Source organism: Xiphophorus maculatus, chromosome 19 (assembly GCF_002775205.1).
Source record: "Xiphophorus maculatus strain JP 163 A chromosome 19, X_maculatus-5.0-male, whole genome shotgun sequence".
Taxonomy (NCBI): Eukaryota; Metazoa; Chordata; class Actinopteri; order Cyprinodontiformes; family Poeciliidae; genus Xiphophorus; species Xiphophorus maculatus.
In genome coordinates, this window is record NC_036461.1 from 50,724 (window position 1) to 76,655 (window position 25,932).

At 40.0% G+C, this 25,932-nt stretch overlaps 2 protein-coding genes across 2 annotated transcripts in view; both read left to right on the forward strand.

The window, feature by feature from the left end:
- Positions 1-1,500: 1,500 nt before the first annotated feature.
- On the forward strand, positions 1,501-10,232 carry LOC111612140. Its single transcript, XM_023352211.1, has 22 exons — positions 1,501-1,557; positions 1,892-2,024; positions 2,120-2,148; positions 2,235-2,250; positions 2,359-2,386; positions 2,499-2,571; positions 2,680-2,826; positions 3,073-3,269; positions 6,614-6,717; positions 6,887-7,005; positions 7,129-7,305; positions 7,554-7,762; positions 7,876-7,973; positions 8,078-8,103; positions 8,624-8,645; positions 8,727-8,754; positions 8,855-8,939; positions 9,067-9,213; positions 9,296-9,507; positions 9,597-9,700; positions 9,792-9,910; positions 10,020-10,232. The coding sequence occupies exons 2-22, from the start codon at positions 1,970-1,972 to the stop codon at positions 10,230-10,232; spliced, it is 2,208 nt and encodes a 735-aa protein (XP_023207979.1). The 5' UTR covers positions 1,501-1,557; positions 1,892-1,969.
- A 1,000-nt stretch (positions 10,233-11,232) lies between these two features.
- LOC111612266 overlaps positions 11,233-25,932 on the forward strand; it is a 75,735-nt gene continuing 61,035 nt past the window's right edge. Inside the window, exons 1-32 of the mRNA XM_023353051.1 lie at positions 11,233-11,304; positions 11,396-11,592; positions 11,697-11,797; positions 11,975-12,087; positions 12,737-12,892; positions 13,894-14,108; positions 14,245-14,330; positions 14,447-14,574; positions 14,697-14,822; positions 14,926-15,116; positions 15,198-15,289; positions 15,471-15,601; positions 16,174-16,298; positions 16,423-16,549; positions 16,846-17,058; positions 17,236-17,406; positions 17,490-17,636; positions 17,795-17,844; positions 17,934-18,066; positions 18,199-18,281; positions 18,379-18,505; positions 19,068-19,258; positions 19,499-19,589; positions 19,700-19,820; positions 20,036-20,217; positions 20,421-20,576; positions 20,658-20,791; positions 20,872-21,005; positions 21,087-21,181; positions 21,311-24,304; positions 24,794-25,005; positions 25,144-25,229. Coding sequence (XP_023208819.1) covers positions 11,254-11,304; positions 11,396-11,592; positions 11,697-11,797; positions 11,975-12,087; positions 12,737-12,892; positions 13,894-14,108; positions 14,245-14,330; positions 14,447-14,574; positions 14,697-14,822; positions 14,926-15,116; positions 15,198-15,289; positions 15,471-15,601; positions 16,174-16,298; positions 16,423-16,549; positions 16,846-17,058; positions 17,236-17,406; positions 17,490-17,636; positions 17,795-17,844; positions 17,934-18,066; positions 18,199-18,281; positions 18,379-18,505; positions 19,068-19,258; positions 19,499-19,589; positions 19,700-19,820; positions 20,036-20,217; positions 20,421-20,576; positions 20,658-20,791; positions 20,872-21,005; positions 21,087-21,181; positions 21,311-24,304; positions 24,794-25,005; positions 25,144-25,229 — 7,159 coding nt within the window. The 5' untranslated portion in view covers positions 11,233-11,253. The remainder of the gene's footprint in view (positions 11,305-11,395; positions 11,593-11,696; positions 11,798-11,974; positions 12,088-12,736; positions 12,893-13,893; positions 14,109-14,244; positions 14,331-14,446; positions 14,575-14,696; positions 14,823-14,925; positions 15,117-15,197; positions 15,290-15,470; positions 15,602-16,173; positions 16,299-16,422; positions 16,550-16,845; positions 17,059-17,235; positions 17,407-17,489; positions 17,637-17,794; positions 17,845-17,933; positions 18,067-18,198; positions 18,282-18,378; positions 18,506-19,067; positions 19,259-19,498; positions 19,590-19,699; positions 19,821-20,035; positions 20,218-20,420; positions 20,577-20,657; positions 20,792-20,871; positions 21,006-21,086; positions 21,182-21,310; positions 24,305-24,793; positions 25,006-25,143; positions 25,230-25,932) is intronic.

Here is a 25,932-nt window from a genome sequence, read left to right on the forward strand (position 1 = left end):
ACATGGGCTCATTCAGAGAACAGAACCCAACACACTGGTTCTACTGGTGTTTCTTTTACAGGAACAATCTGATACAAACACAAATTCCTCTCATGTTGGATTAAAGCCACTTTCAGTTGTATTAACAATGGGTGATGCTGTCTATTGGTTTGATAATTAATACTTATATAAAATTCTAATTAAACAACTATTATGATATCTTTTTGAATTTGCAATAAAGCAAATCCTGGTGTTGAAATAATAGTGTGCGACAGACTGGCGACCCGTCCAGGTGACCCTGCCTCTCGCCCAGAACGTTAGCTGCAGAGGCAACAGCTCCTCCTGACCCCACTGGGGACCAGGGTGTTAGAAAATGGATGGATGGATGGAAATAATAGTGGAAAAATTAGGCTTCCATGATTTAGGGTCTATCAAAGAAAATCAATGGACAGCATTAGGATTTGGGAGGCATTTTGAAACAGTCTAAGTGTTTAAAAAAGTTAACATATAAAACTCACCATAAAGGTAAACTCACTTTATTGCATTAAATTATTGCAAGCTGCTTTATATTTGGTTTCAATTAGTTTTTTAAAAAATAATAATTAAAAAAATATTTAATGAATTGAAACAATCTTGGTGTAAGTGTCTGTCCAAGAATGCAGAGGACAGATGAAACGGGAAAAAACAACCAGCTTAAAAGATTCACTGTAAATGAAAACTGCTGAAACAAAATCATACTCTATCTCACCGCTTTGGAGCTGCAGACTAAAAGTCACTAACCCTCAGAAATCTGCAGCCTTCCAAACCACGATCTGAACTGGGTACCACATCTTTGTTTTAAACGAAAACTAACCTGGAAATCCCATGCTCGTAAGTTTCAGGCAGAACGTATGAGCATGGGATTCCTTTAGGTGGTGCAAACTGCACAGTAAGTCAGCGTTCGTTTGGTCACAAGCATTGGATTTATAAACTTTCAGGTGTTTATAAGTGTTTTCAGTTGTTAATAATCCTAATCACCAACGTTGGACATGGTAGTCCAACATTAGTCAAGGTGATATTCTGCTAATTAAAATCAGTACTTATCCTCTGCTTTAAACAGCAAGACCACCAACGGGAATCAGGGAATATAATTAAAATCAGGCCTTAAACACCCAAGAGGCCAATTTGAAAACCCCCCAGCAATCTTACAGGCCTTTATGGAGAATTTATAAAATAAAGCAGTGTTAGTTTTTTATGTCAAACACTGTTCATTTTTGACAGAAAACTAAGAAATATACTTTGTTTTCAGTTGGGAAAACACTGGATTTTATATTATGAAAATCTCCTTACTTGAGCCACCCATTTTGTTTTGCGTAACACTTCTATTCTGAAATTGATGGATTGATGGAGACGCACAATGTTATTTTCTCCAATCAGAATGTTTTTTCATGCTTTTGTTCCCTTGCCAAATATTTCATTGCTCCACCCAGAATATACCTGTTTTACCTTTGAGGTTTGGTCCTCATTTTTCTGTGACAGAACAAAGCAGCTGGGTGAGTTTGAGTCCCCATTTTTCTTTTTTCTTCGTACAATACCGAGGTAAGTTTGACCTGCGATTGTTGTAAAAAAAATTTTAAAAAACAAAGGCAAAAAATGTCTCTTTACTTTGAAGTTTGAATGAATCAGGGATTTTAAAGAACATGTGCTCTTGTTTTTGATAATATTGTATAGTTAGTTGTAATATTACAACATAATATGAAATAATTAAATTCTAAAGTGGAATCTACTGGAAAATTAAGAAAATATGTGTTTCATATGAAATTATTATCAATCAATTACCAGAAGATTGTGCATACATGTCATTTGCAGAGTTTAGATATACAGCAGCTATACAGTACTTACCTAAACTATTGTTTGTCTTGTGTTTTCTAAGGAGTTAAAACAATCTTGGTGTAAAATGCTAATAGAATAAATTGAAGATCACTAAAGTGAGGACGGTAACCTGCAGACAATGGCGGTCTCCCAAACCTCAGTGCATCTTCTGCCACTCTTGGTGGTTGGGATCGGTAAGAGCTTCCCTAAGCTCAGAGGAGGACCTATCATTTTCAGTTATTGATCTAATATCTGGATTTAATCAAGAGTTTTCTTCCAATCCCTACAGCATGTGTTTCCTCATTGGCCTTAACAACTGTAAGTTTGGTTCATGATTTTTTTCTAGCTAAGAATATACCTCTTCATTTCTTGAATTAATTTTTGTACTGTAAATTTCTTTTCAGTCCAACACAACAGAAGGTATGAAAAGTATCCTCATTCAATAAGAGACAATAATATACAAATAACAAGCTGTTCTTTAGCCTGTATCACCGTGTAATACTATTTCTGTGTTTTTATTATGTGTAGTTCAACATCTACCAACGCTTCACAACAGGTCAGCATGCATAATTTGCCTATCTATCTTAATAGTTTGAAGTAATTTATTTTTAGCTGAATAAAAGTTAATACATTAATCTGCATTGTGTTTAATTCAATGGTTAATAAAGCACTGCTTCAACACCAGCCAATGGTATTCCTGGATCTTGCCACGGCATAAATCTACAAGATGCCAGTCGCAGTGTAAGCATTTTAGTGTCATCAGCATTACTCCATGTTGCCACCACACAGAAGTGACGCCCTCTTGTGTTTGGTTTCAGACATTATTACTTTCTCTGCCTGTTTTTCCAGATGTGGATGGCAGCAGATGTGTTTGTAAGGGATCTTACTTGTAAAAGATCTGATGCAAATGCAAGCCTGTCAGAGGAACTGTTTCTGGAGATGGAACAAAACATTCGGCACTTAGTGGACTCGTCCTTAAAAGCTTACTTGATCCAGGTAATGGAGTGGTGAATTGGCACTATAGTAATGAAACTGAACTGAGGAAATTGTCCCAAATTGTCCCTCTGTATGTATGTATGTATTGCCCCTTTATGAAGAATCTGAATTATTGAGTTACAACATTTATTTTCCCTTTGGGATCAATTAAATATTTTGAATGAATACTTAAATTACATATCCAAAATATATGCATACAAGGGAAAAAACATTTACTAATATCAAATTAACTTTTTTAAATAACAGGGTGACAACCAATCCAGAGCTGATCTTCTGGAAATATTTGGAGTCCTGGATAGTCTAAATCTGGGTGACTACCGTGACCCAACATTCATCAGACTGTGGTTCTCTCTCAAGATGGCTCCTCTTTTGCCTTACGTGGCTCAAAGCTTCTTAGTCCAACTGGGCAACCAGAACTTCAGCTGCAGTTCTTACCAACAAATGTATGTAAATTAAAATAGTGACTTTTGATATATTAGCTTGCATTTATGGTGTTGGGGAAATTTAATACTAATATTGCAAAGGTAGCTACAAAATTCCTATAAGCTAATGAAGGACAGAACCAGAAGAACTTATTGGTCTGGAAGATTGATACAACAACAGCAGATCTTTGTTATATCGTGGTGCTGAGCCGTTCAGTGATTTATGAACTAACAGTATTTTAAAGTCTATTCTCTGAGCTACAGGGAGCCAGTGGAGGGACTTTAAAACTGGTGTTATGTGATCTAACTTCCTGATTTTAGTGAAAATGCCAGCAGCAGCATCTGGATCAGCTGCAGCTGACTTTAACCACAGGCTGACTTTTTAGGCAGACCTGTGAAGACACTGCTGCAGTAATCAATGCAACTAAAGATAAAAATATTGATGAGTTTTTCTAGATCTTGCTGAGACATTAGTCCCTTAATCCTGGAAATGTTCTTCTGATGGTAGAATGCTGTCTTTGTAATTGTCTTTATGAGACTTTGAAGGTTTTTTTTTTTAGTTTAGTTTTTTTTAGTTTTTAGTTTAGTTTAGTTTATTTCAGACAAACCTTTCACCGACAGTGTAAACGACACAAAGTACATAATATATTTCTTTTAAAAAAGAAAAAAAAAACAATAAAAAAAACACATCACATCGGTGATTATGAGTCTGAAAAGGAGTATGCTGAAGTATAACTTATGTAGTCATACCCCTTTTCCAGCTGTAATTTATCACAGTATTTTCAATGTCCGATATCTTTTCTGACAAAGGAAATAATAAGTATAATAAGATTTCCTCAGCTAGATGAAAATAGTGCATACACACACATACACATCTGTACACATGCATATATATATATTTACATATACAAACATATAACATAAGGTTCAGATTGAAGATAAAAATATATCAAAACCAATCTGGTATTAGAGGGACAATTTATTTCCCCTCAACTTTTTTTTTTAAAAGATTTTATTGGCTCTAGTGGCCTTTATTTGATAGTTAATTGACATGAAAGTGGGTAATGAATGAAGGGGAAGACATGCAGCAAAGGTCGCCAGGCTGAGAATCGAACCTGCGACAGCTGCGTTGAGGACAAAGGCCTCCACATGTGGGTTGTGCTGAACCCCTGCCCCTGCACAGCACACCCATTTCCCCTCAACTTTAATTGGTTCTGGCTGCCTGTGCAGCAACAACTACCAGAAAGCGTTTGCAGTGGAAAGCAGTGAGAATTTTAAACCACCATGATGGAATTTTGATCGACAGATCTGTGCAGAACTGTTTTCTTTTAGCCACATTAGAAAGTTTGCATCTTTCTGGTTTTAAGTCAAGATGCTGAAAAGCAACTGCAAATCCTGATTTTATTTTTAATTTCTCTTTGGAGCCATTCTGTGGTGGTTTGTAGTGTGTTTTGGGTCAATGTCTTGTTATTAAAACAGGTGTACTTTAAGTTAAAGCAGGGGAACCCAAAGTCGGTCCTTGAGGGCCGGCATCCTGCATGTTTTAGTTCTCCACCTGGTTTAACGCACCTGGATCAAATGATGGCTCATTAGAGGCCTAAGATGAACATTGACTTGCTGAAAAGGTTGTTGGTACCAGGGGGAGAATAAAACATGCAGGATGCCGGGCCTCCAGGGCCCACTTTGGGCTCCACTAGGTTAAAGCCACAAAATGATGATCTGATATTGTCCTTCAGCCTAATCTCGTAGAGAGCTAAATTCACTCTCACATCAATTACAGCAAGTCATCCAGGCACTGGAGAAGCAAAGCAGCCCCAGACCATCACACTATCACTGCTGTAGATACATTTTCTTTCTGAAATGTTGTTTTTGTGCCACGTGAAGCAAGATACACTCCTAAAAAGTTCTGTCCGTCTTGTCAGTCTATAGAAAATAAAAAAATTATCTTTTGGATCATGAAGAGGTCTTTGTTTAATATAAAATGGGCCTTTGTGTTCTGTTGGGACAGTAGTAATCCTGGTCTTGAAACTCTACCATTAAATCATGAACACTGACCTTGAACTGAGGCAAGTAGGGCCTACATGCTGTAGAAGTTGTTCTGGGTTCTTTTGTTTGCTGTTCCTTGTCTTTCTGTAGATAATGGTTCTCACTGTGGTTCTCTGCAGTAACCCAACGACCAAAGGATCCCACATACTTGGGTGTGCTGTACGTGTTCTGTGAGCCACACAGAACGCTGTCTGCAGACAGTTGAAATTTCATAGTCAAGCATACCGACCGTCTACATTTCTTGTGAGAGACTTCTTGATTTCCCACAATCCAAATGAAAACTACCAAGCTTAGTGAATTAGTTGGACACCTAGCCCCACTTCTTGTCCACTAGGGCAGCCACCACACAGAGCCACAGTCTAGCTGCTGTGCATCCTTGCGACTAGTTGCACCGACTCTAAACCTCATCAGCTTGGTGTCGTACACCAAACAGTTTGATGTTTTCACCGTTTCCCATCAACCAGTTTACTGTGCAACACAGAATATGCATATGGGTGTCACACACTCGAATTGGCAGACGTCCACTTGGCGTATGTGTGGACCTCTGTGGAGTGAAGAACGCCCAAGTACGCGGGTTCCTGTACAAATGGCTCTGCAAGCCTTCCGAGACTGTCAATTTAATCAGGTCATGATGTGCTGTTTGTTGAGAACATAGCTTAACACAAATTGTCTAAAAGGTTCCATTTAAGTGTTTATCGATTGTCTGGGTGACGCAAATGCATCCTGGCTAATCAGGCCTAAGTGTGGCTTATGAAACAACTCCCTCCACCAAAATATAGTTATTTACAGTTAGTTCATGCCTTAAAATGGTGTGAAAATGACTTTTTTATGGCCAAATTGGTTTGGAAAGCGTTTCCCCAAATAAGACCATGACTTGCTTTTTGATTGACTCGGGTAGCCTTGGGTGTAAAATTCCTAAAGCCACCACTAAGGTGACATTGTGTGCCCCAAAGCTAGATTACACTGCTGGGAAATAGCACAGAAAGCTTCCCGGCCTCAAATGCCACCAAGGTAGAGGGCCCACATGGAGGAAGCTGCCTGTGGCCACCACCAATGTTATCCTTCTGAAAGACCCAGCTAAAGAAGGCTGTCCAAGTCTCCCTAATCGAGGAAAGGTTGGTCTGAAGTCAAGTGTCTATGGGAGACACTTGACTTCACCCATCATGACTAAGTTAAGAAACCAGCTCGGATTACAAGAGTGGGCTAAAACAAATGATGGAATTTGAATTTACAGAAAATATGAAAAAGTGTATATTAAGCAATGTATAAAATAAATTATGAAACAGTTTATTAAAAAAGTATATGCTGATATTTTAAAGGATGGAGTCTATGTCCACTGAACTTCAGAAAACACAAGGTGTTGACAGGGAACTAATCTACAGTAATTTCATCAAAGTGTTCCTGTCAAGAACAAACTCACCAGGTAGGATTGTTACATTTTTCTGGGCATAAAAATGGTGGAAAGAAACTGAGATATTTCTTAGAATACTCAACTGAAACATAAAAATAATGAACAAATTCTAAAAAGAAAACATTTTTTTAAACAAAAACTATGTTGTGTTTTATAATCTTAAACTATTTACTTTTACCAGAGCCTGGATGCAAAGACAAAAGTACAGGAAGTGAAGAATGGCTGCAAAGAAACATTGGGATTTTTTTAAAATTTGCAACTATTAAGGAACTTAAAGAAATGAATAACAACTTCTCTGCCGTAAGTGATAAACAGATTTTCAAATATGACATGTTTCATAAACGTACAAATATATCAGACCACAAAATTGCAGACCCGATCATATAAACTTAAGCTCAATAGCATAAGGACATGTTGTTACAGATTGAAGTCCTGGAAAAACTTTCACTGCAACAGAAGGCTGAGCTAATACTGGATCCAGACAGCGGCGCTTTGGAGGATGTCAACTTTGTGAGGGAGGTGCTCACCAGCTTGAAACTGTCCGGCCAGGACGAACAGCTCAGTCAGTTTTTCCAGACGTTTGCACAAATCAGCGAGAAGGTGAATGCTTCACACTAACTTGGGATGTAGGGGTCACATTTCCCCTAGAAAGTTCTTTGTTAAACCACACACAAACAACCCCTTCTGGGGCAACGAAGGGGTTGTGGATCCATGTAAAGCCAACATTTAGGTCAACTGTTGGACTTCTGCCGATGAATTTTGACAGAATCTTTGACGTGTCTCCATTTCTGCCCACAACCAGGATCTGGTGAGCTCTTAAACTACAACCTAAATGCTTTTGTTTTCAGAAAAACATTACCTTCATCACAAACGCAGCTGTACGAGAGACCATACTGAACATAAGCCTGACAGCCCTTGCGCCTGCATTTGAGGTCTTTGGAGCACAAGAATTCCAGCTGTGGTTCCAAGTCTACCTTGTTCCTGTGATGCCAGGTCTCCGTCCTGCCTACCTGTGGGTGATTCCAAAGGACATCAGCTGTGCATCCTACATGGCCATGTGAGACCTTGTTTTTTGTTTGTTTTTTAACTCAACCACTTCAAACCTTGTCTTTGTGTGATGGGGGATAATGTGATTCCATTCCAACAAAGTGAAATTGTCTTTTCCTTTAGTCTCACTGGTCTTCAGAAAACATTGAACTTCCCTCTACCACTGGAGTTGTCAATGGGCATCAATTCAAGCATCGAGTTCCTCAAAGAGACTTTCCCACGTAGGTGTCCAAACAGCTTTGCAAACAAGAGTTTTGCTCAAAACACCAGTGCCTGACAGCAATGTATTGAAGCCCTGGCTAACTTCACTTTTGTTGTTAAACAGGTTGCTTGACACCAGAATCTTTCACGGTAAGATCATTTTCATAGGTGTAAAAGGCAAATGATGCACTATTAGAAAATGTTCAAGCTACAATCACTGTTCCTACATAACGTATGCAATAATGGAAAAACCAACACATCTGTGACGCAGCTAGTTTCATTCTGTCGGGATCTGTCCCTTATCTGTGTTTATTTTGAGTTTCTGTCTCTCTGAGTCTCCGTGTTGTCCTGTCTCCCCTTGATTGTTTCCAGGTGTTTCTTGTCTCTTTGATTACCCTCTGTGTATTTAACCCCACCTGTGTTCTTTGTTCCTTGTCGGGTCCTCGTCGTGTTTGTCTAGTCTGCCAGTGTCACCAGTTGTGAGCATTTGCCCTGCGCTCCTTTTGTGCTACCTGGTCTTTTGGACTTTGTATGTTTTCTGGATTTTTGGACGACTTTCGTTATTAAACCATCTTATTCATCTTACCCTGGGTCTGCTGCCTCTGCCTCACCACCCAAATCATGACACATTCACTAGTCTAACATTTTTGCTGCTATTATTTGCCCCCAGTGCAAGGAAACAGTTGTTGATGGTAAGTATTAAACGACACTGTTGTTCACCAACTAATGCAATTTGTACCACATTCTGATACAAAAATCTGGTCGTTTTCCAGAGAACCTCCTCTGCGCTGAGGTCAATAGGTGGGTGGTTTACTGACAGACCCGATTTGAAGCTTGCAAGTTCTCTGACACAAAGTTCAGAAGGTGGCAACTGATTTATTTTTATCATTGTTTGGCTCAGGTCACTAGTCCAACAAACACTGGCAGCTGACAACTCCTCTGCAGCCTTGTGCTCTTTTACCATCACTGAACATGCCTGCTCTGTGGTAAGACTTTTATGTGCAACCTGTAATTTCAAGAGAAAAATGCCGGCTGTTTAAGTACGACGATTAAAAAAAGTATGTGGGAGTTCTGACAGGTCTCTCTTCGTTTCTCCTTTCATCCGTTTTTAAGGCTGACCAGCTTGCACCGCAAAACCTGGCCACACTGCTGAAGTGCTCGCTGGAAAGCCAAACGACATACCCCGTAGAAGCGTGGAAGCTCTTCTTTCAGAAAGTTTCCTCTTCCCTGAATGACACCCTTCAGACATTTGCCACCATGGTAAATCCATTAGCCGTTTTCCAAATTTGCTCACCTTCCTTCCAAAGCGATGTTGGCATCTAACCATTTTTCTCAACTACAGACCTCCAACAACAGCAGGCCAGCCTTATCAAACGCCCTTGATGCTCTGAGAGAGGTGCGACTTGCCAACCTCAGCGACGCAGAACTACAGAGTAGGACTGTCATGGGGGATCTGGTCCAGAGAGTTATTGGTCCGTTCTTGGCCTCCCCATCCACAAACTTCCTGTTCTGCCTCAGCTCCTACAACTTCAGCTGCCTGACCTACCAGATTGTGTAAGTACAAATCTTGTTTCACACAGGAAGATATTGCCAAAAGGAAGCTGCATATGTTTTGGTGTTGATTACCTTTCCTCAAATTGCAGTGTCAAGGAATTGAGCAACCAAAGGCAACTCATGAACAGTGATAAGCAGCAAGCAGTCTTTACTTATTTCATCAAACTGTTCCTGTCACGAAAGGAGTCATCGGGTAAAGCCAGGCTCTCGGGTTCCGCTTGCTAGCTTCTTGATGGGAAAGGATGTTGTTTAACAATCAGTGTCTCTTTCTAACATCTCTGCAGATCCTGGCTGCACTTTGTCCAGCAATGGGAGTCAGGATTGGCTACAGGCAAACCTCGGCAGCTTTGCTGGTTTTGCAACCGTCCAGGATTTGCAAACCCTCAACCCACACGTGTCTACCGTAAGTGCCAACGACGGCTGCTGATGGGTGCTCATAAACCAACACCTTTTGACCAGCTGCTTTGCAACAAGGACTGTTTTGACTCCATATAGTTGTTTTTTTTTCCTAGATTGAAATATTGTCAGTACTGACTCCCTCTCAAGTGGTGCAGCTCCTAATAAGTGCAGGGAGCTCAAACGACACAACCCTGATTGATCTTGCCTTTGACCGACTTGAAAAGTGTGATGCTCTGGAAAACCTGGACGAATTCCTCACACAGCTCTCAGTGAATGGACAGGTGGGTCCCAGTGCCAATCACGGACTTAAGACGTACCAATCTTAGCCCTCATGTGGGTATTAAAGGTCTGGATTACTTTGGACATTAGTAATTTACACAACTCTGTTAACTCCAATCTTTAAAAATGCTCTGTGCAGTGCATTTGTCACACAGATTACCATACTTGTCATACTTTGCAAGGTCCTACAGTTCCAGACGGTGGTCCGAGATCGTGCGATGACAAGAACCTTTTACATCCTAAGGCTACATTTCCTGAGCTTCAGCTCACAAGAGTTGTATCTTTGGTTCCACGTGAGACTGGTTACCATCCTTGCCAGTTTCACGCCACAGATGCTCAACAGTACGATATCAAGCATGAACTGTGCAAACTATCACATCGTGTGAGTTGCATTCTAAAGAAGTGTATTCAGAGACGTTTAGTTATAATCTACTGGTGAGATGTCATGTAAGAAACGTTTTCTACAATCCTTGCAGTGTGGGAGGGATTGCCAAAGTGTTCCCTGCCATACCCCTGCTTAGACGACAAGCAATCGCTTCTGTTCTGCTGGCCTACCTCAAAAGCTCTACCATTGTCATCGACAAGCCAGGTGGGAATGAAAAAATGACTTTTACCACATGGATTTCAGTTGTACAACTGCTATGTTGAAAGAGCACCCGGAACAAAAAATGAACCCGTAAATGCCTGATGACTTTAAATAGGGCTCTGTGTAAATTATGCCTATTCTAATAAATGCATATGTCGTTCAGCTTGCAGGATGGGACTTGAGACTGATGTTGAATGGATTGAAACAAACCTGGGACCCTTTTCTCAATACACAACTTACTCTGACCTCAAAGCCTTCAACCTCTCAGATGTATGTTCAATTTAATAGGTTGTAAAAACATCCTTTAGTTCATAATCATTGAGAAATGTATTTTTTCTTTATCCTCCAACATGTTTTTGTAGCTGAACATCCTTGATTCCTTTTCTCCAACCCAACTGGCCACATTCCTCCTTGAACCAAACATCCTATCCAATGAGAATGTTGTAATAATGATTTTCAGAAGACCTGTGCTTTCAGCATCTATGGCAAACCTTGAGTCATTTTTTGATACATTTGTTCATGGCGCAGCTGAAGTAAGTTTTCATCAGAAAGTAATCTTATTAAGTTGATGTCAGAAGGAAGGACAGTAAATTCTATTTTCTCTTCTCCTTTCAACAAAACCAGACAACAGTCAGTCCAAGAATTCGTGACACCATCCTGAATCTTACTTTAACAGTTCTGGGCCCAAAGTTTTATCTGTTCAATGAGGAAGAATTCAAATTATGGTTCCAGGTTTATCTTCCTCTTTTCCTGCCAAGTGTTGACTCTCAAGCATTTGAATTTATTCCCAGAAATATTACCTGCAGCTCTTATCAGAAAATGTGAGTTAAACATTTTTGTTCTTTGGTTTATCTATGGTAAAAAACACACACTAATGTCCCAACTGAAACATGATTAAATGCCTGGATGATATTTGTTCTGTCAGTCTCAAAGGGTTCGACAGCATTTTCAATCAACTTTCAGAAGAACAAACTCAGCTGGTTTTCATGTTTGCATTGGACTATCTCAGGGGACAGTTCCACACAGGTAGGTCCTGCTTACTTGAAATTTAGTCTATATAAGCACATATACATATGGTTGTTTGTGTCATTGAGAATTGGTACATTCATACATAGTTAATTGCTTTAGAATTGTAGTAGTCTAATGTTATGTTTAGATTTAATGTGACCTGTTCAATAAAAATCTTTCTTATTTTATTTCTAGGTATTGCTTGTGTAACATCTGATAACAGGCGTTGGCTAGAAGACAACTTTGGCTATTTCAGATTTCAAGCCTCCATCATGGATTTTCTGTCTTTAAAGAATGATTTCAGAGGAGTAAGTTTTACACTGCTATGTCTGAATAACAACATCTACAAACTGTCTTAATATATACATCACCAAATATAATTTAGATGTTTTCTTTAGATCCTGTGTTTATTTGCGTCAGTTTTTTATTTTCTTAGTTAGGCACTAGTGGCCTTTATCTAGCACAGGTGTCAAACTCCAGTCCTCAAGGGTCACTGCCCTGAAACGTTTAGATGTGCCTCTGCTGCATCACCTGAATAGAATAATTAGGTCATTAAGGCTCTGGAGAATTTATGTACCCAAGAAGGAGGTAATTAAGCCATTTCATTCCCGTGTTTTGTACCTGTGTAAAAACAGCAGGACAGTGGCCCTTGAGGACTGGAGTTTGACATCCCTGATCTAGCAGTTAGTCATCAATATCCTATTGACGAACTAGATTTTGTTACAAAGTTTGCAGAACAATAATATACATTAAGGTCAAGTCTGAGTACTAGACTTGGACCTAGTCTAGTAGGTCCAAGTCTAGTGGACCTAGACCTGGAGGTCCACTAGATTGTTGTCTAGTGGACTTTTACTTAGTTCTGGGTTTGTCACTCTATTTTTTTTTACCCTAACCCTGGGAGATGAAGTCAGGAAACTATAGAGTTTGGCTATTTAAGTGTCACTTGTCTTTTCTTAGGTGGAAGTTGTGGATGTTCTCACGATCAGTCAGTTGAGCCAGCTTGCAACAATTCCCTCACAGCTAAACGGGATACAAGATGTGAGGGAAATCCTGGGAGCAATCCAGACAGCTGATTTTGGTGCTTTCTTTGACACAGTCTCACCAGTGATTGAGGTAAATGAGTACAATTTTCTGAATAGTGATATATAGGCTCATCTTGACTGAAAGCTACTCATACACTTAACACTTTCAGACATGTATTTAACAATCTTACTTCCGATCAGTAAATGGGACATTGATTTATCTAATGGCACTGATTTGAGCAATTTTAGTAAAATGTGTACAAATGCTTTTTAAATCATCAAAAATGCTAACTTTCAGCTTATGCAACACAAATTACTTCACAGAACACACAGGACAAGGGATGTTCAAAATGGGTTTCTCACTAACACATGTCCAAATTGCATGGACACCTGTTGGCTGTCTACATGCACTGCATGGTGCCCATACCATGCACTGCCCAGCCACAACTACAAAATTACTGCACTTTAGACATACACATCTGCGTTCAAAGAAACTTGGGAGGTTAACAATATGTTTCTGAGATCTTGTTTGAGGTCAATTGAAGACATTGAACAAGTTTAGAAATAGAGTGTGAGGATTTGAGTTGTTCTGTGTACTCATTCAGGTTTCTTTGTTCAGTTGAGTTTCTGTGTTGTCCGGTCTACCCATTGATTGCTCCCAGCTGTGTCTTGTTTCCCCTGATTACCTCCTTGTGTATTTAGTCCCACCTGTGTGCCTTGTTGGGTCCTTGTCTTGTCTGCTGTCTTGTTGCTTGTTTCTGTCATATTGACACCAGTTGCTACCAGGGATTAGCTCCTAGCTTTTGCTCACTCTGTGCTGCCTAGATTCTTGTGTTTTCATCATTAACTCTCCATAACCTGGGTATACTGCGTCTGCCTCACCACTCAACTACCGCATTTCATGACATAGAGAGCTAGTAGATTGGAGACAAAGTTATTGTGTGAGTAAAGAGAAAGGATAGCGGCTCTATAGAGATGGTCTTGCAGAGATGGATCATGGCTGTAGAGAAGGAGGAATTGTTAGGTCTGTGTGACAGGATGCTGTGGATAATTTGTGTTTGGACAAACATCTGTTTCTAAACTCACCCACAGGTCCAGTCAGCCAACTACACACTAGAGGTAAAATCCTCCTTCCTCCAGACAGTTCTGGAAAGAGGAGTGCTGTCCTTCCCTGCTGTTAGTGATGAAGAGTTCCTGCAGTGGATGAGGGTGCGGCTGAGGCCTTTTTTGGTCAATATTTCACCTAGTCTGGTAGAACGACTTTTCAGCATTGGGACAAACAGGAGCTGCAACAGCAGCCAAGAGATGTAAGTTATTCAGTGAAATACTAGGATCACAGAAAACTGACAAGTATTCCAAGATAACTTCTACTTGTTATAACGTAGTATTTCATTAGATTTCCATCTATACTTGAAAATGATAGAGAATTGTTGTTTTTTTTAGGATTACAGTGCTTGACAAGGTACAAATGACGCTTAGCACTGAAACCAAACAACAGATCTACAACAATATAGTCCTCTTCTTTCAAGGTTTGTTTGAAAAATAATACCATGCTGTAAATCTCCTAAAGAGCTGCTCATACACATATGTCTAATAGTAGCTCGCATTTTCACCCATAATACATTTTCCTTTGTAAAAACAAAAGGCCTGGCATGGGTAAAGTGTTATGAAGGTGGAAGCTTCTACCGCTTCATGAAGAGCAACTTCCTCAACTTTGGTTTTCCTGATGTGTCAACATTCATCTCTTTTCTGCCATCAACATGCAAGTCAGAGGTAAAAACATAATGACAAAGGAGTTTATCTCAGTGAAACTTGCTAGCCATAGCTATAGCTGAATATCTAACCAACCTTCTGATTTCAATAATTTGGTGACAACTTTGTTTGAAACTCTCCAGCTCCTAAATACCATCAGCACCTCAGAAATGCGTCAGTTCCTCAGCCAACCTGATGTCACCCAGAACACTTCAAACATCTGTGCCATCTTTAACAACTACAACAAAACCTCTCTGTTCCTACAAAATGTATGTCCACCATCTCAGACGAGCACGTCTGCAATCACATCTAAGGGGCAATCTAGTTGTGTTCTCTTCATTCTCCCATTGATTGATTGTACAACACCTGCAGGAGGACGTCCCAGATGATGTGAGGAGGATCATCCTTCCCTGTGTTTGGCCTTTGGCTCTGAGCAGCAACAAAACATCTGAGGTTGATCTGTGGTTTAACGTACGTTTGAGGAACTATCTGAGGTTCCTCACTAAGGACCTTCTGAACTCCACTGAGGTGCAAAATGCCTCATGTCTCTCCTTCCAGAAAATGTGAGTTGGTTTCTCATTGCATCTCATTATTGAATGTGTAGGTTTCATCAGACTTAGGTTTTATTATTTTCTTTTTAACAGGGTGTATATAATGGGGAAATCTTTCACATACAACAGTTCAGAATTTGGACAAAAAGATGTGTACACCGCCATCAGGAGCTACCTGACAGCAGGTGAGAGTCTAGATCCTATCATTTGCTCTGTATGACTTAGAAACTGACCAGAGGAGGTAAGATGAGTGTTACAGTAGACACCTTTCTATTCTGAGCTGAAATATCAGTGATGCAGGTTTACATCATGTTTTAGAACAATAGATTACATATTTCTATTACTCTGCTATGGTGGTGTCCTCAGGTTCTGGAGCCAGATGCTACGATCCCAGAGATCCAGAGCTGAGTTCTACCTCCTGGTTTGTCAGCTACATTGGCAGCTTTGTTACATTTATCACTTTGGATGATCTCACCAGCTTTATCTCCACCTCTCAGGTATTTGTCCTAACAAACTGGTTAAATTCGTAACACAATAAAAACCAAATCGAGCCCTGGTGTTTATCGGTTATGATTCCAACTGTTTGAGTGAATTTAGAACATTTCTAATCAGAACAACCAAAGTCAACGTTTGCAACATTTGATCAAAGTGCCGCACAAGGTATAAAATCACCAGGAGCTTTAAGTTTAAAAATAGAATAACAGAATGGTAGAAATAAAATATTACATTCAGCACAATTAAAGCTGTAATGGTGTGTTCAGTTAGTACCAAAAGCCAGAGTTTAAAAGTCAATTTTTGAGACTTCGAATCAGGAAAGGCAGAATGTTTCACAGATAAGGTGCCACTGAGCTGCCATCCTTAATGCAGCCCTCTTACGCTCCACAGGGGGGCGTAAGAGGGCTCAGATACAGGAAGCTTAAAGAATGTTTGTTTGCATGTTTGTTTGGGACTGGATGTGTTTGTGTGTACATTAGAACTCACCATTTAAAAAGTTTATTTGTGCAAAGTCAACCATACTGAACATTTTAGTCCTGTTTACATGCATTTCTGGATGTTTCTACATTTAAAGCTGGAGATATTCCTGGAGGATTACTCTAACCTGGAACTCTTCAACAACACAGCCATCTCTAAATACGTAACAGACTACTACATCACCCAGCTCTATGCATTCAAGCCGAACTTCAGTCTATTCAAGTAAGTTTTTATCACTTTAGCTAAAAAATGTACGACATTGTTAATCAGATCAGGTCTCCATGTCGGTATGTGCTTAATTACTCATCCTTACACTTGGTTGAATAAAACTCCACCTTTCATTCAGGCTTCCAGGCTCTTTATTATGTTCCTCTGACATCCCAAGCTCAGTATTTTCCTCTCTTACTGAATCTGAGACGATGGTCATCTTGGAAAAACTGAAGACATTCTGTAATGGGACAGAAGATCCTGAGGTACCAGATCTAGAAGTTCCTACACACAAATATTGTTTGCTTCAAAGACGTTTTTCCAGCTCAATTTAATTCAATTTGTACAGCAGTGATTCACAGCAAATATCATCTTAATGTCCTTCACTAGACAAACATGTTTGACTCACATGACATTCTAATGAGTTTAAAACATTACAATAGCTATATAACAAAGACTTTGTCATTTATTGTATGATTGATTGCTCTGCTGTAGACAGTGACTGAGAAAAATAATTCAAAGTTAAATGAAACTAATGCATCTGCAATATTATATTCAACAGGTATCTGCAGCTCTGACATCCACCATCAAGACCTTCACAAAGGAAACCTTTGAAGAACTTGGCAACGCCTCTTCAGCACTGACCAAAGATCAGATCCTTACAGTGCCATCTTCTGTGCTGGTTTCCTCTTTGCCCACCCTGGGCTCTGTGAAAAACTGGGGCCAGGACCGGGCCACCACTGTCATCCAGTCCATCACCTCCTCAGGATTTCAGGTAAGTTTTGCAGTTTTCTTCAGCTTTCCTGAAACACTTCAGATATTCAATGATTGGCTGCATCAATGTTAACCTGAATTTGTTATCAAAATCTATGATCCAATCTAAATGGTCATTAGTTTCTAGTTACCAGAACATGGTTTTAATGGTTTTAATAGATAACAATGTAACTGACAGGTCAACAGCGCAGCCTCTCTGGAGTCCCTGGGAACTCTTGTTGTTGGACTTCACTCAGAGTCAATTCAAAAGATCTCAGCTTCTGAAATACTCAGCGCCTCCCAGAGGCCCAACGTCGTTTCCAACATGCTGGAAGCCTCAAAGGTTGTCCAGGAGACTTTTGTCAGAAAGGTACGAAATCAACTTGCCCTTAAATTCAGTAGTATTGAATGAACCACACAAATAACAATGACATCTACTGACCTACTTGTCAGATCATTTCTGTGGACGCAAATCCAGTTAAATTGGTGGAGAATGTCCCTGATGTCCTAGCAAGTGAGATCCCATCTTCACTGCTGGTATTTTCGGAGAGCACAGTCAACATCAGCATGATGAACAAAAAGACGTGGACTCCAGATCAGGTCAGTGATTTGTTCTGGTTTTAGATGGATAAAAACTTGATGCTGTGAGAGATATTTTAATAAACGTGCCAGAGATCACCTGCCATGTTTAGTATAATAATATTTCTCACATATGTTAATAACATCTTAAACAAAGACTCCTGTATTACTCTTTATAGTCCGCCATGTTTATTTGGACATTGGGTGAATCAGGCTTTGACATCGAACAGTAAGTAACCAAAACCCGCAGCTATTTGTCATGAGAATTTCCACCTTTCCATGCATTAAACTCTGTGCTTTTTTGTTTTCTCTCTGCAGGCTTTCGCCGTCTGTGCTGCAAGGCTTCAGTTGTTCATCGGTTCAGAAAATGTCTAAAGCCAAAATCAAGCAGATGATTCGTGCCTGTCGACCGAGGAAAGGCAGAGCCAAGGTGGACCTGGAGGAACCTCAAGTAAGTTCTGTTGCCTACATTATGATTTATATAGTTTCTGTTTACAATTCGAGTGGCGAGATTTGAAATAAAACATGAGCTGCAGTTATAAGAACCAGTTTTCCATCCTTGTTCTCACACTGTGACCTCCAGCTGACCTGCATGTACAACCTGATCCGTGACGACCTCTCTCAGAACTTCACAGATTATCCTCCAGACATGCTTCTCTACTTGGAGTGAGTCTCTCTCCACATCATAACTGTGTCTGTTGTTTTTAAAGCTAATTATTTCTGCAGTCATTTATAAAAACTATTTTCCACCACTCTACTACAGTATTCAAGATGTCCAGAAAGCAAACTGCAGGCCCTACTTTTCTGCCCTGGGTGCCGCAGACTTTTCTGTGGCCTCCAGCATCTTGAACAAGGGCCCACAGAAGTTCAGGGAAGCTAGAGACTGCTTGGTGAGTATAAAAATAAAATCAAGACTGAGTCAAAGGAGACCTCAGGTGCCATGATGAAAAATACCCAAATAAACAAAAACACTTAAGCCAGATAAAGCTTAGTTATATTTCAATTTGATGAACATGTTTCTTCAGCAGCTTGTAAAAAAGCTGAATATGGGTTTTTATTTCAGAATTAGATCATGTTTATGGCTAAGAAATGTCTTGTTGCAGCCAATTTTTTGCCCATTTTAGACTATGATTTATATGCATGCATGTTCATACTGGTTCCATAAACTTTACACGACGTGGCTAATAACAGCGGGTTGTCACAGCTGTGACCTAATGCAAAATCTGAGTTCTCTGCTCACACCTCAACAACTGAGTCCAGATGTAGTTTGTGCAATCTGTTTTGTAAATCCAGAGACGTTTAAAGTGATAGCACAGACAGAACATTGAGACAAACTTAGCACATAGCAGGAGGGATTTGCATCAAAATGATATACGTGTATGTTAATGTTTAGTCAACGTAAATAATTTGAATGAACATTTTCACTGATGATCTGTATTTTCACTGTTTCAGGGGATCAGTGGCGACAGCCTGAGCAGAGACAATGTGGAGGTCCTGGGGAACATGGTCTGCACTCTGGATAGATCCGACATTGAGAATTCAGATCCTCTCATCCTGGAAAATCTCAAAGCCTGCAAAGACCTCTCTGCCAGCCAGGTGGCTGCTATGGAAACACTGCTGCTGTCTGGGAAAACACAATACGGGTACTAAAAGCAAATCCATGCATTTTATTTTAAAAAATCTCTGCCAGTTCTTCACATTTTGGGGGATTTTCTGACCTTCAGGTGTCAGACAAAATTGATTTTATCCAAAAGGACAAAATTAGTCCTCTTGCCCCCTAATAAAGTGTTGTACAAAATAATTGAGATGAAGATCTATACAAAAATGTATCCATTACCTATTTACATCAATATGACAAAATATATATTGTCTTTGATTTTTAGATATGTAACCAACTGGGACCAGCAAACACTGGAGGATCTCAAGATACTTCCCTTTTACTTTACAAGAACCTTCTGGGACCGGTTTACAATTGTGTGTTTTTATCACCTTGGTTACTGTCATGAAAATTGGTCTGCTTATATTTTTTGAAAATGACTTCTAGATTGTTTTATTCCCTAACATTTATTTACATTTTCTTTCAGTCAATGAAGAGGAAATTCCTTAAGGGTTTTCTTCCAGACATAAGGAAACAAAATCCACACAAGAACAAGCTGAAGTACCTCTTCAAACAGATCAGCCCAGTTTTAGTAAAACCAGGAGAAGGTAAATACTACTAGTAGTATTAATAAGAGTAATGGTGAATTCCTTTGCAAAGCCTATGGCTATGTAAACATAACTAAAGAAATTAACTGTGAAGAGTCAATTATTGACAAAAGGATCGATTATATATCCTGAAGAAATCTCTAACAAATGTATTTCCTGCAAGAAATTAATGTCTAACTACACAGTAGCCTCACTAGCTCTCTTATCGTTACAAGGATGCACTGAGGGCAACATCACCCAGGTGACTGTTAGCGACCCGTCTTTCCCCTTTGGCTACAACATGACGCAGTTCAACCTCTGCCTGGACGTTTCCGTTCTAAAAGATAACCTCTATACTATCTGCCAAAAAGTGGATGATGATGACTTCCAGAAAATCATTCTGAAGAAGCTCAACCAGGTAACTTGGGAACATGTGGCGGTTTGGTCAAACAGCGGTATGCACTTTATGACCTGTAAGAAGCCTTGCGACTAACAGACCCAGTGGCCATCAAGAGATGGCAGGCATTTCATCATTAATGAGTGTCATATTATTTTCATGCATTAAGATTTGACTTCATATTCAACACTTTGCTCTTATAATTTCATAATCTCTACTTCCAGGCATTCCCATCTGGAGTTCCTGATCAGGAAGTACAGATGCTTGCTTCAGTCTCTCGCTCAGCAACACTTGATGACATCTCTAAGTGGAACATCACTGAACTGGATACCTTGGCAGCTCTGATGAAACCTGAAGATGGAACATGGGAGACGGCACAGGTACAGCAGACCGTAGACATTACCAAAACTTTCATTTGACTGGAGTTTGGTAACTTGAGTTTTTCTTCATGATACATTTAGAGCAAAGCAATCATCACCAAGTACCTGAATACCTCTGGAAATTCACTGGGCAGCAGTGAACTGAACATTATTGACTCCAACCTGTGCTCACTGGACACCAGCACGTTACAGACCATCACAGCAGACAGTATCAGGTTGGTGTCAGCGTGGATATAACCAACATATCCACTGTGGTCGTTAAAGTAAAACTGAATGCCTCTGTATCTGTTGTCAGAAATACCAAGCGTCTAGATGTGGCATCATGTTCAACTGAGCAGAAGAGAGTCCTCTACGAGATCAGCAACACCTCCTTCAGCGTCCATCGTGATAATCCGATTAACTTTTTTAACCTGGTTAAAGGCTATCTAGGTGAGATTACATACTCACTATTATCTAATTATCCAAATAAGAATTGCTTTTTAATTTTGTCATTCATTTCTTTTTTGAAAGGTGGAGCATCTCTGGTTGATATAATATCTTTGTCAAAACAAAATATAAGCATGGATGTGAAAACCTTCATGAAACTAAACATCAGTGTTATAACTGTAAGTATAAACAAGAAAGAACTAGCATTAGGTGAATTCTTTGGACAATAATAAATGTTCTCTTCTGAAAAATATAATTTAACTGCAAAAAAATATTTTTTTCAACATTTAATTTTTCTAAACATGCAGGATTTAACTGTTTCCAACGTCCAGAAACTCATGGGGGAACATTTACCGGACCTAAAGTTGTTTGAGAACGACACTGTGATTCAGATGTGGGTAAACTTGCAACAACAGTCGGATCTAGACAGAATGGGTATTGGTCTATCTACCAACAGCACGATCCCTCCAACTACAATGCCCACCCAGGAAACTAGTTTAACAAGTACTGGAACTGCAACTGGAACACGTTCTGACACACAAACAAAAACATCCCTAACCACTTCTGACATACCAGCACTTACTACCACATACAGTTCAGCCATTCATACTGTAAGCAGCTCATGGAGGACAACTAACACTGCAACCGATGCTGGAACATCAACAGGTAATTCTGTGGCTACTGTTGGAACAACAACCGTGAGTGCTGAGTCTCCTCCTTTCACAACAAGACCAAAAGTTTCAAGTAGTACTGGAACTTCAACACAAGATGCTGGAACAATCACAATGTTAGAAACAACTGTTGGAACGAGTTCCTTGATATCAAACCCTAAACCTGAAACAAGTGCTAGAACTTCAACAGGAGATGCTTTGGCCAGTGCTATGACAACAGACTCCGAAAACGGTGTTCTCACAGCAACAACAAACTTAGCAAGTGCTTCAACATCATCATCAACAGGTGGTCCAACTGATTCTTTGACATCTCCAGATTCTGAAACTACAACTAGCACAACAATGCCTTTTCCTACAACCAGTTCTGGAACAATGATGGCAGAAGATACAACTACTAGTGGGACGTCAACAACTACTGAAGCAACAAGCAGAGAGACACTGACCAGTGTTGAAATCAGTGTTAGCACTGCAAGAAAGCATACATTAGCCAGTACCAGTACAGAACTATCAAACACTGCAACCAGCCCTGTTACCCCAGAGCCTCCAACTGAAGGCAAGAACAGTACAACATCAACACCAGATGCCACAACAACCCCTGAGACAGCAACAGCAGATGTTTCACTTGGTACATCAACAAAAAGCCTCACTGACTCTGAAACGCCAACATTTGCTACCACAACCAAATCTGTGTCAGCAACAATTAATACTGGGAGCAGCTCATGGAGGACAACTAACACTGCAACAAGTGCTAGAACTTCAACAGGAGATGCTTTGGCCAGTGCTATGACAACAGTAGACTCCGAAAACAGTGTTCTCACAGCAACAACAAACTTAGCAAGTGCTGCAACATCATCATCAACAGGTGGTCCAACTGATTCTTTGACATCTTCAGATTCTGAATCTACCACTAGCACAACAATGCCTTTTCCTACAACCAGTTCTGGAACAATGATGCCAATAGGTACAACTACGAGTGGGACGTCAACAACAACTGCAGCCACAGGAAGTGAGACTCAGACCACTCTCACAATCAGTGCTACCACAACAACAAAACAAACTTTAACCAGTTCAGAACTATCAAACACTGCAACCAGCCCTGTTACCCCAGAGCCTCCAACTGAAGGCAAGAGCAGTACAACATCAACACCAGATGCCACAACAACCCCTGAGACAGCAACAGCAGATGTTTCACTTGGTACATCAACAAAAAGCCTCACTGACTCTGGAATGCCAACATTTGCTACCACAACCAAATCTGTGTCAGCAACAATTAATACTGGGAGCAGCTCATGGAGGACAACTAACACTGCAACCGATGCTGGAACATCAACAGGTAATTCTGTGGCTACTGTTGGAACAACAACCGTGAGTGCTGAGTCTCCTCCTTTCACAACAAGACCAAAAGTTTCAAGTAGTACTGGAACTTCAACACAAGATGCTGGAACAATCACAATGTTAGAAACAACTGTTGGAACGAGTTCCTTGATATCAAACCCTAAACCTGAAACAAGTGCTAGAACTTCAACAGGAGATGCTTTGGCCAGTGCTATGACAACAGACTCCGAAAACGGTGTTCTCACAGCAACAACAAACTTAGCAAGTGCTTCAACATCATCATCAACAGGTGGTCCAACTGATTCTTTGACATCTCCAGATTCTGAAACTACAACTAGCACAACAATGCCTTTTCCTACAACCAGTTCTGGAACAATGATGGCAGAAGATACAACTACTAGTGGGACGTCAACAACTACTGCAGCAACAAGCAGAGAGACACTGACCAGTGTTGAAATCAGTGTTAGCACTGCAAGAAAGCATACATTAGCCACTACCAGTACAGAACTATCAAACACTGCAACCAGCCCTGTTACCCCAGAGCCTCCAACTGAAGGCAAGAGCAGTACAACATCAACACCAGATGCCACAACAACCCCTGAGACAGCAACAGCAGATGTTTCACTTGGTACATCAACAAAAATCCTCACTGACTCTGAAACGCCAACATTTGCTACCACAACCAAATCTGTGTCAGCAACAATTAATACTGGGAGCAGCTCATGGAGGACAACTAACACTGCAACAAGTGCTAGAACTTCAACAGGAAATGCTTTGGCCAGTGCTATGACAACAGTAGACTCCGAAAACAGTGTTCTCACAGCAACAACAAACTTAGCAAGTGCTGCAACATCATCATCAACAGGTGGTCCAACTGATTCTTTGACATCTTCAGATTCTGAATCTACCACTAGCACAACAATGCCTTTTCCTACAACCAGTTCTGGAACAATGATGCCAATAGGTACAACTACGAGTGGGACGTCAACAACAACTGCAGCCACAGGAAGTGAGACTCAGACCACTCTCACAATCAGTGCTACCACAACAACAAAACAAACTTTAACCAGTTCAGAACTATCAAACACTGCAACCAGCCCTGTTACCCCAGAGCCTCTAACTGAAGGCAAGAGCAGTACAACATCAACACCAGATGCCAAAACAACCTCTGAGACAGCAACGGCAGATGTTTCACTTGGTACACCAACAAAAAGCCTCACTGACTCTGAAACGCCAACCTTAGGTACCAGTAACAGTCCTGGGTCAGCATTATCATCTCCTGGCACTACTACTGTGGTAAGAACTTGAACCTCAATAGAGGATATCATTTTGTCTCTTCTATTTTTGTGTCTGCCTGTTGTGATGTTCTAACATGCCAGCCTTTTAATGATCTACTTGTGAGCTTTCTCTTCTCCAGGGCACTTTTACATCTCAGTCTGACAAAAAAAAATTGGCTTTAGTTTCAGTTTGGATTCAACATTTTCAACCAGTGTAATATTCTTTTGCAGAGATGTACAACTTGCTCTGGGTTTTCTAACCTCAGCCTTGCACATTTAATATCTTGCACTTTTTATTCTTTAACACCAACTTATACATAACAATCTACATCTACAAGAAGAAAAGCAAACTTTTAGCACATAAATCTCAAGAATTGTAAAATGTATGATGTGTAGGTTTTTAATCTGTTTTCTAAAAATGCATCGTCTCTGGCTGTACCATCCTGATGTTCACTAAACCAATTCATTCACACCTCTTTTTTCCTCCTAAAACTGAATTTCCCCACAGACCCAGTCTTCCAACTACACACAGAACCTGACATTGGCCTTTCTTGAGGCTGTGCTGGATAAAAATTTCTCCATGTCGGCTGTTAGTGATGAGGATTTCCTGCTATGGCTTAGGCTGCAACTCAGACCTTTGCTGGTCAATCTCTCTCCAGCTATGGTTATTCACCTCTTTGGTATTGTGAAAAACAGGAGCTGCAACAGCAGCCAAGAGATGTAAGTATCTATTCAATACATTTATGAAATTACAGTAGATATAAAAATATTACAAAATGGCTCCATCTTTTAGGCAATACATTGTATAATGTGATATTGATTATTGGTTTAAATTAGTAACTGATCATTTCCATTCAGGATTTCAGTGCTTGAAACTGTGCAGATGACACTCAGCGACGAAACCAAGGCAGAGATCTACAAAAATATGATCCTCTTCCTCCAAGGTAGAAAATAATGCTTACAACAAAAGAAAAGAAGCTTATTCTCTCTTTGACATTTCTTGGTTGCTTTAGTACATTTTTAACATCAGTCTAAACATCTTAAAAACAGTACATTTCTCAGGACATTTAGTTGAAATGGTAAACTATGATTATCTGTAAAAACACAAAATCTTACCCAATATTTGTGGTCTAGTTTCTAGTGCTAATATCTTAGCACACTTAAAATAAGAAAACTAACTTACAGTTAACTTTTCAGCAAGATATAGGAGCTCGTTTGAAGTCAATCATACCATAATATTGATAAAAATGTAATGGAGTGAAATAATCTGCCATTCACGACATTTTCCCATAAACTAAAATGTCTTATTCCACTGGCAGATTATTAGGCCTTCGCAGCGCTTCGCTGCTCAGGCCTATTGTAATCATAGTGTTATGTTTCTTTCAAAACCCCCTCCTCTGTGACCTTACTTCATCGCACAGATATGAAAATCGGTACACTTGTAGAGCTCCCCAAGACGCACAGAGAATTCAATTCACGTCATAGTGCAAGTCAAACAGGAAGTAGGCCATTTTGGATTGAAGCTCTAATTTTCAAGCCCTTTTGGAAGTTTATAGCCTTCGCATTTGATCGAACTCCTCCTAGGGATTTCGATCGATCGGCTACTGCGAACGGTCTCTATCTGACCCCTTTGACCTGATCAACATG

Coding starts and splice junctions, on each gene's coding strand:
- LOC111612140 (XM_023352211.1), top strand. CDS start 1,970: ATGGCGGTCTCCCAAACCTCAGTGCATCTTCTGCCACTCTTGGTGGTT. Junction 3,270..6,613: donor TGCAGTTCTTACCAACAAAT/GTATGTAAATTA, acceptor GATATTTTAAAG/GATGGAGTCTATGTCCACTG. Junction 9,508..9,596: donor TGCCTGACCTACCAGATTGT/GTAAGTACAAAT, acceptor CTCAAATTGCAG/TGTCAAGGAATTGAGCAACC.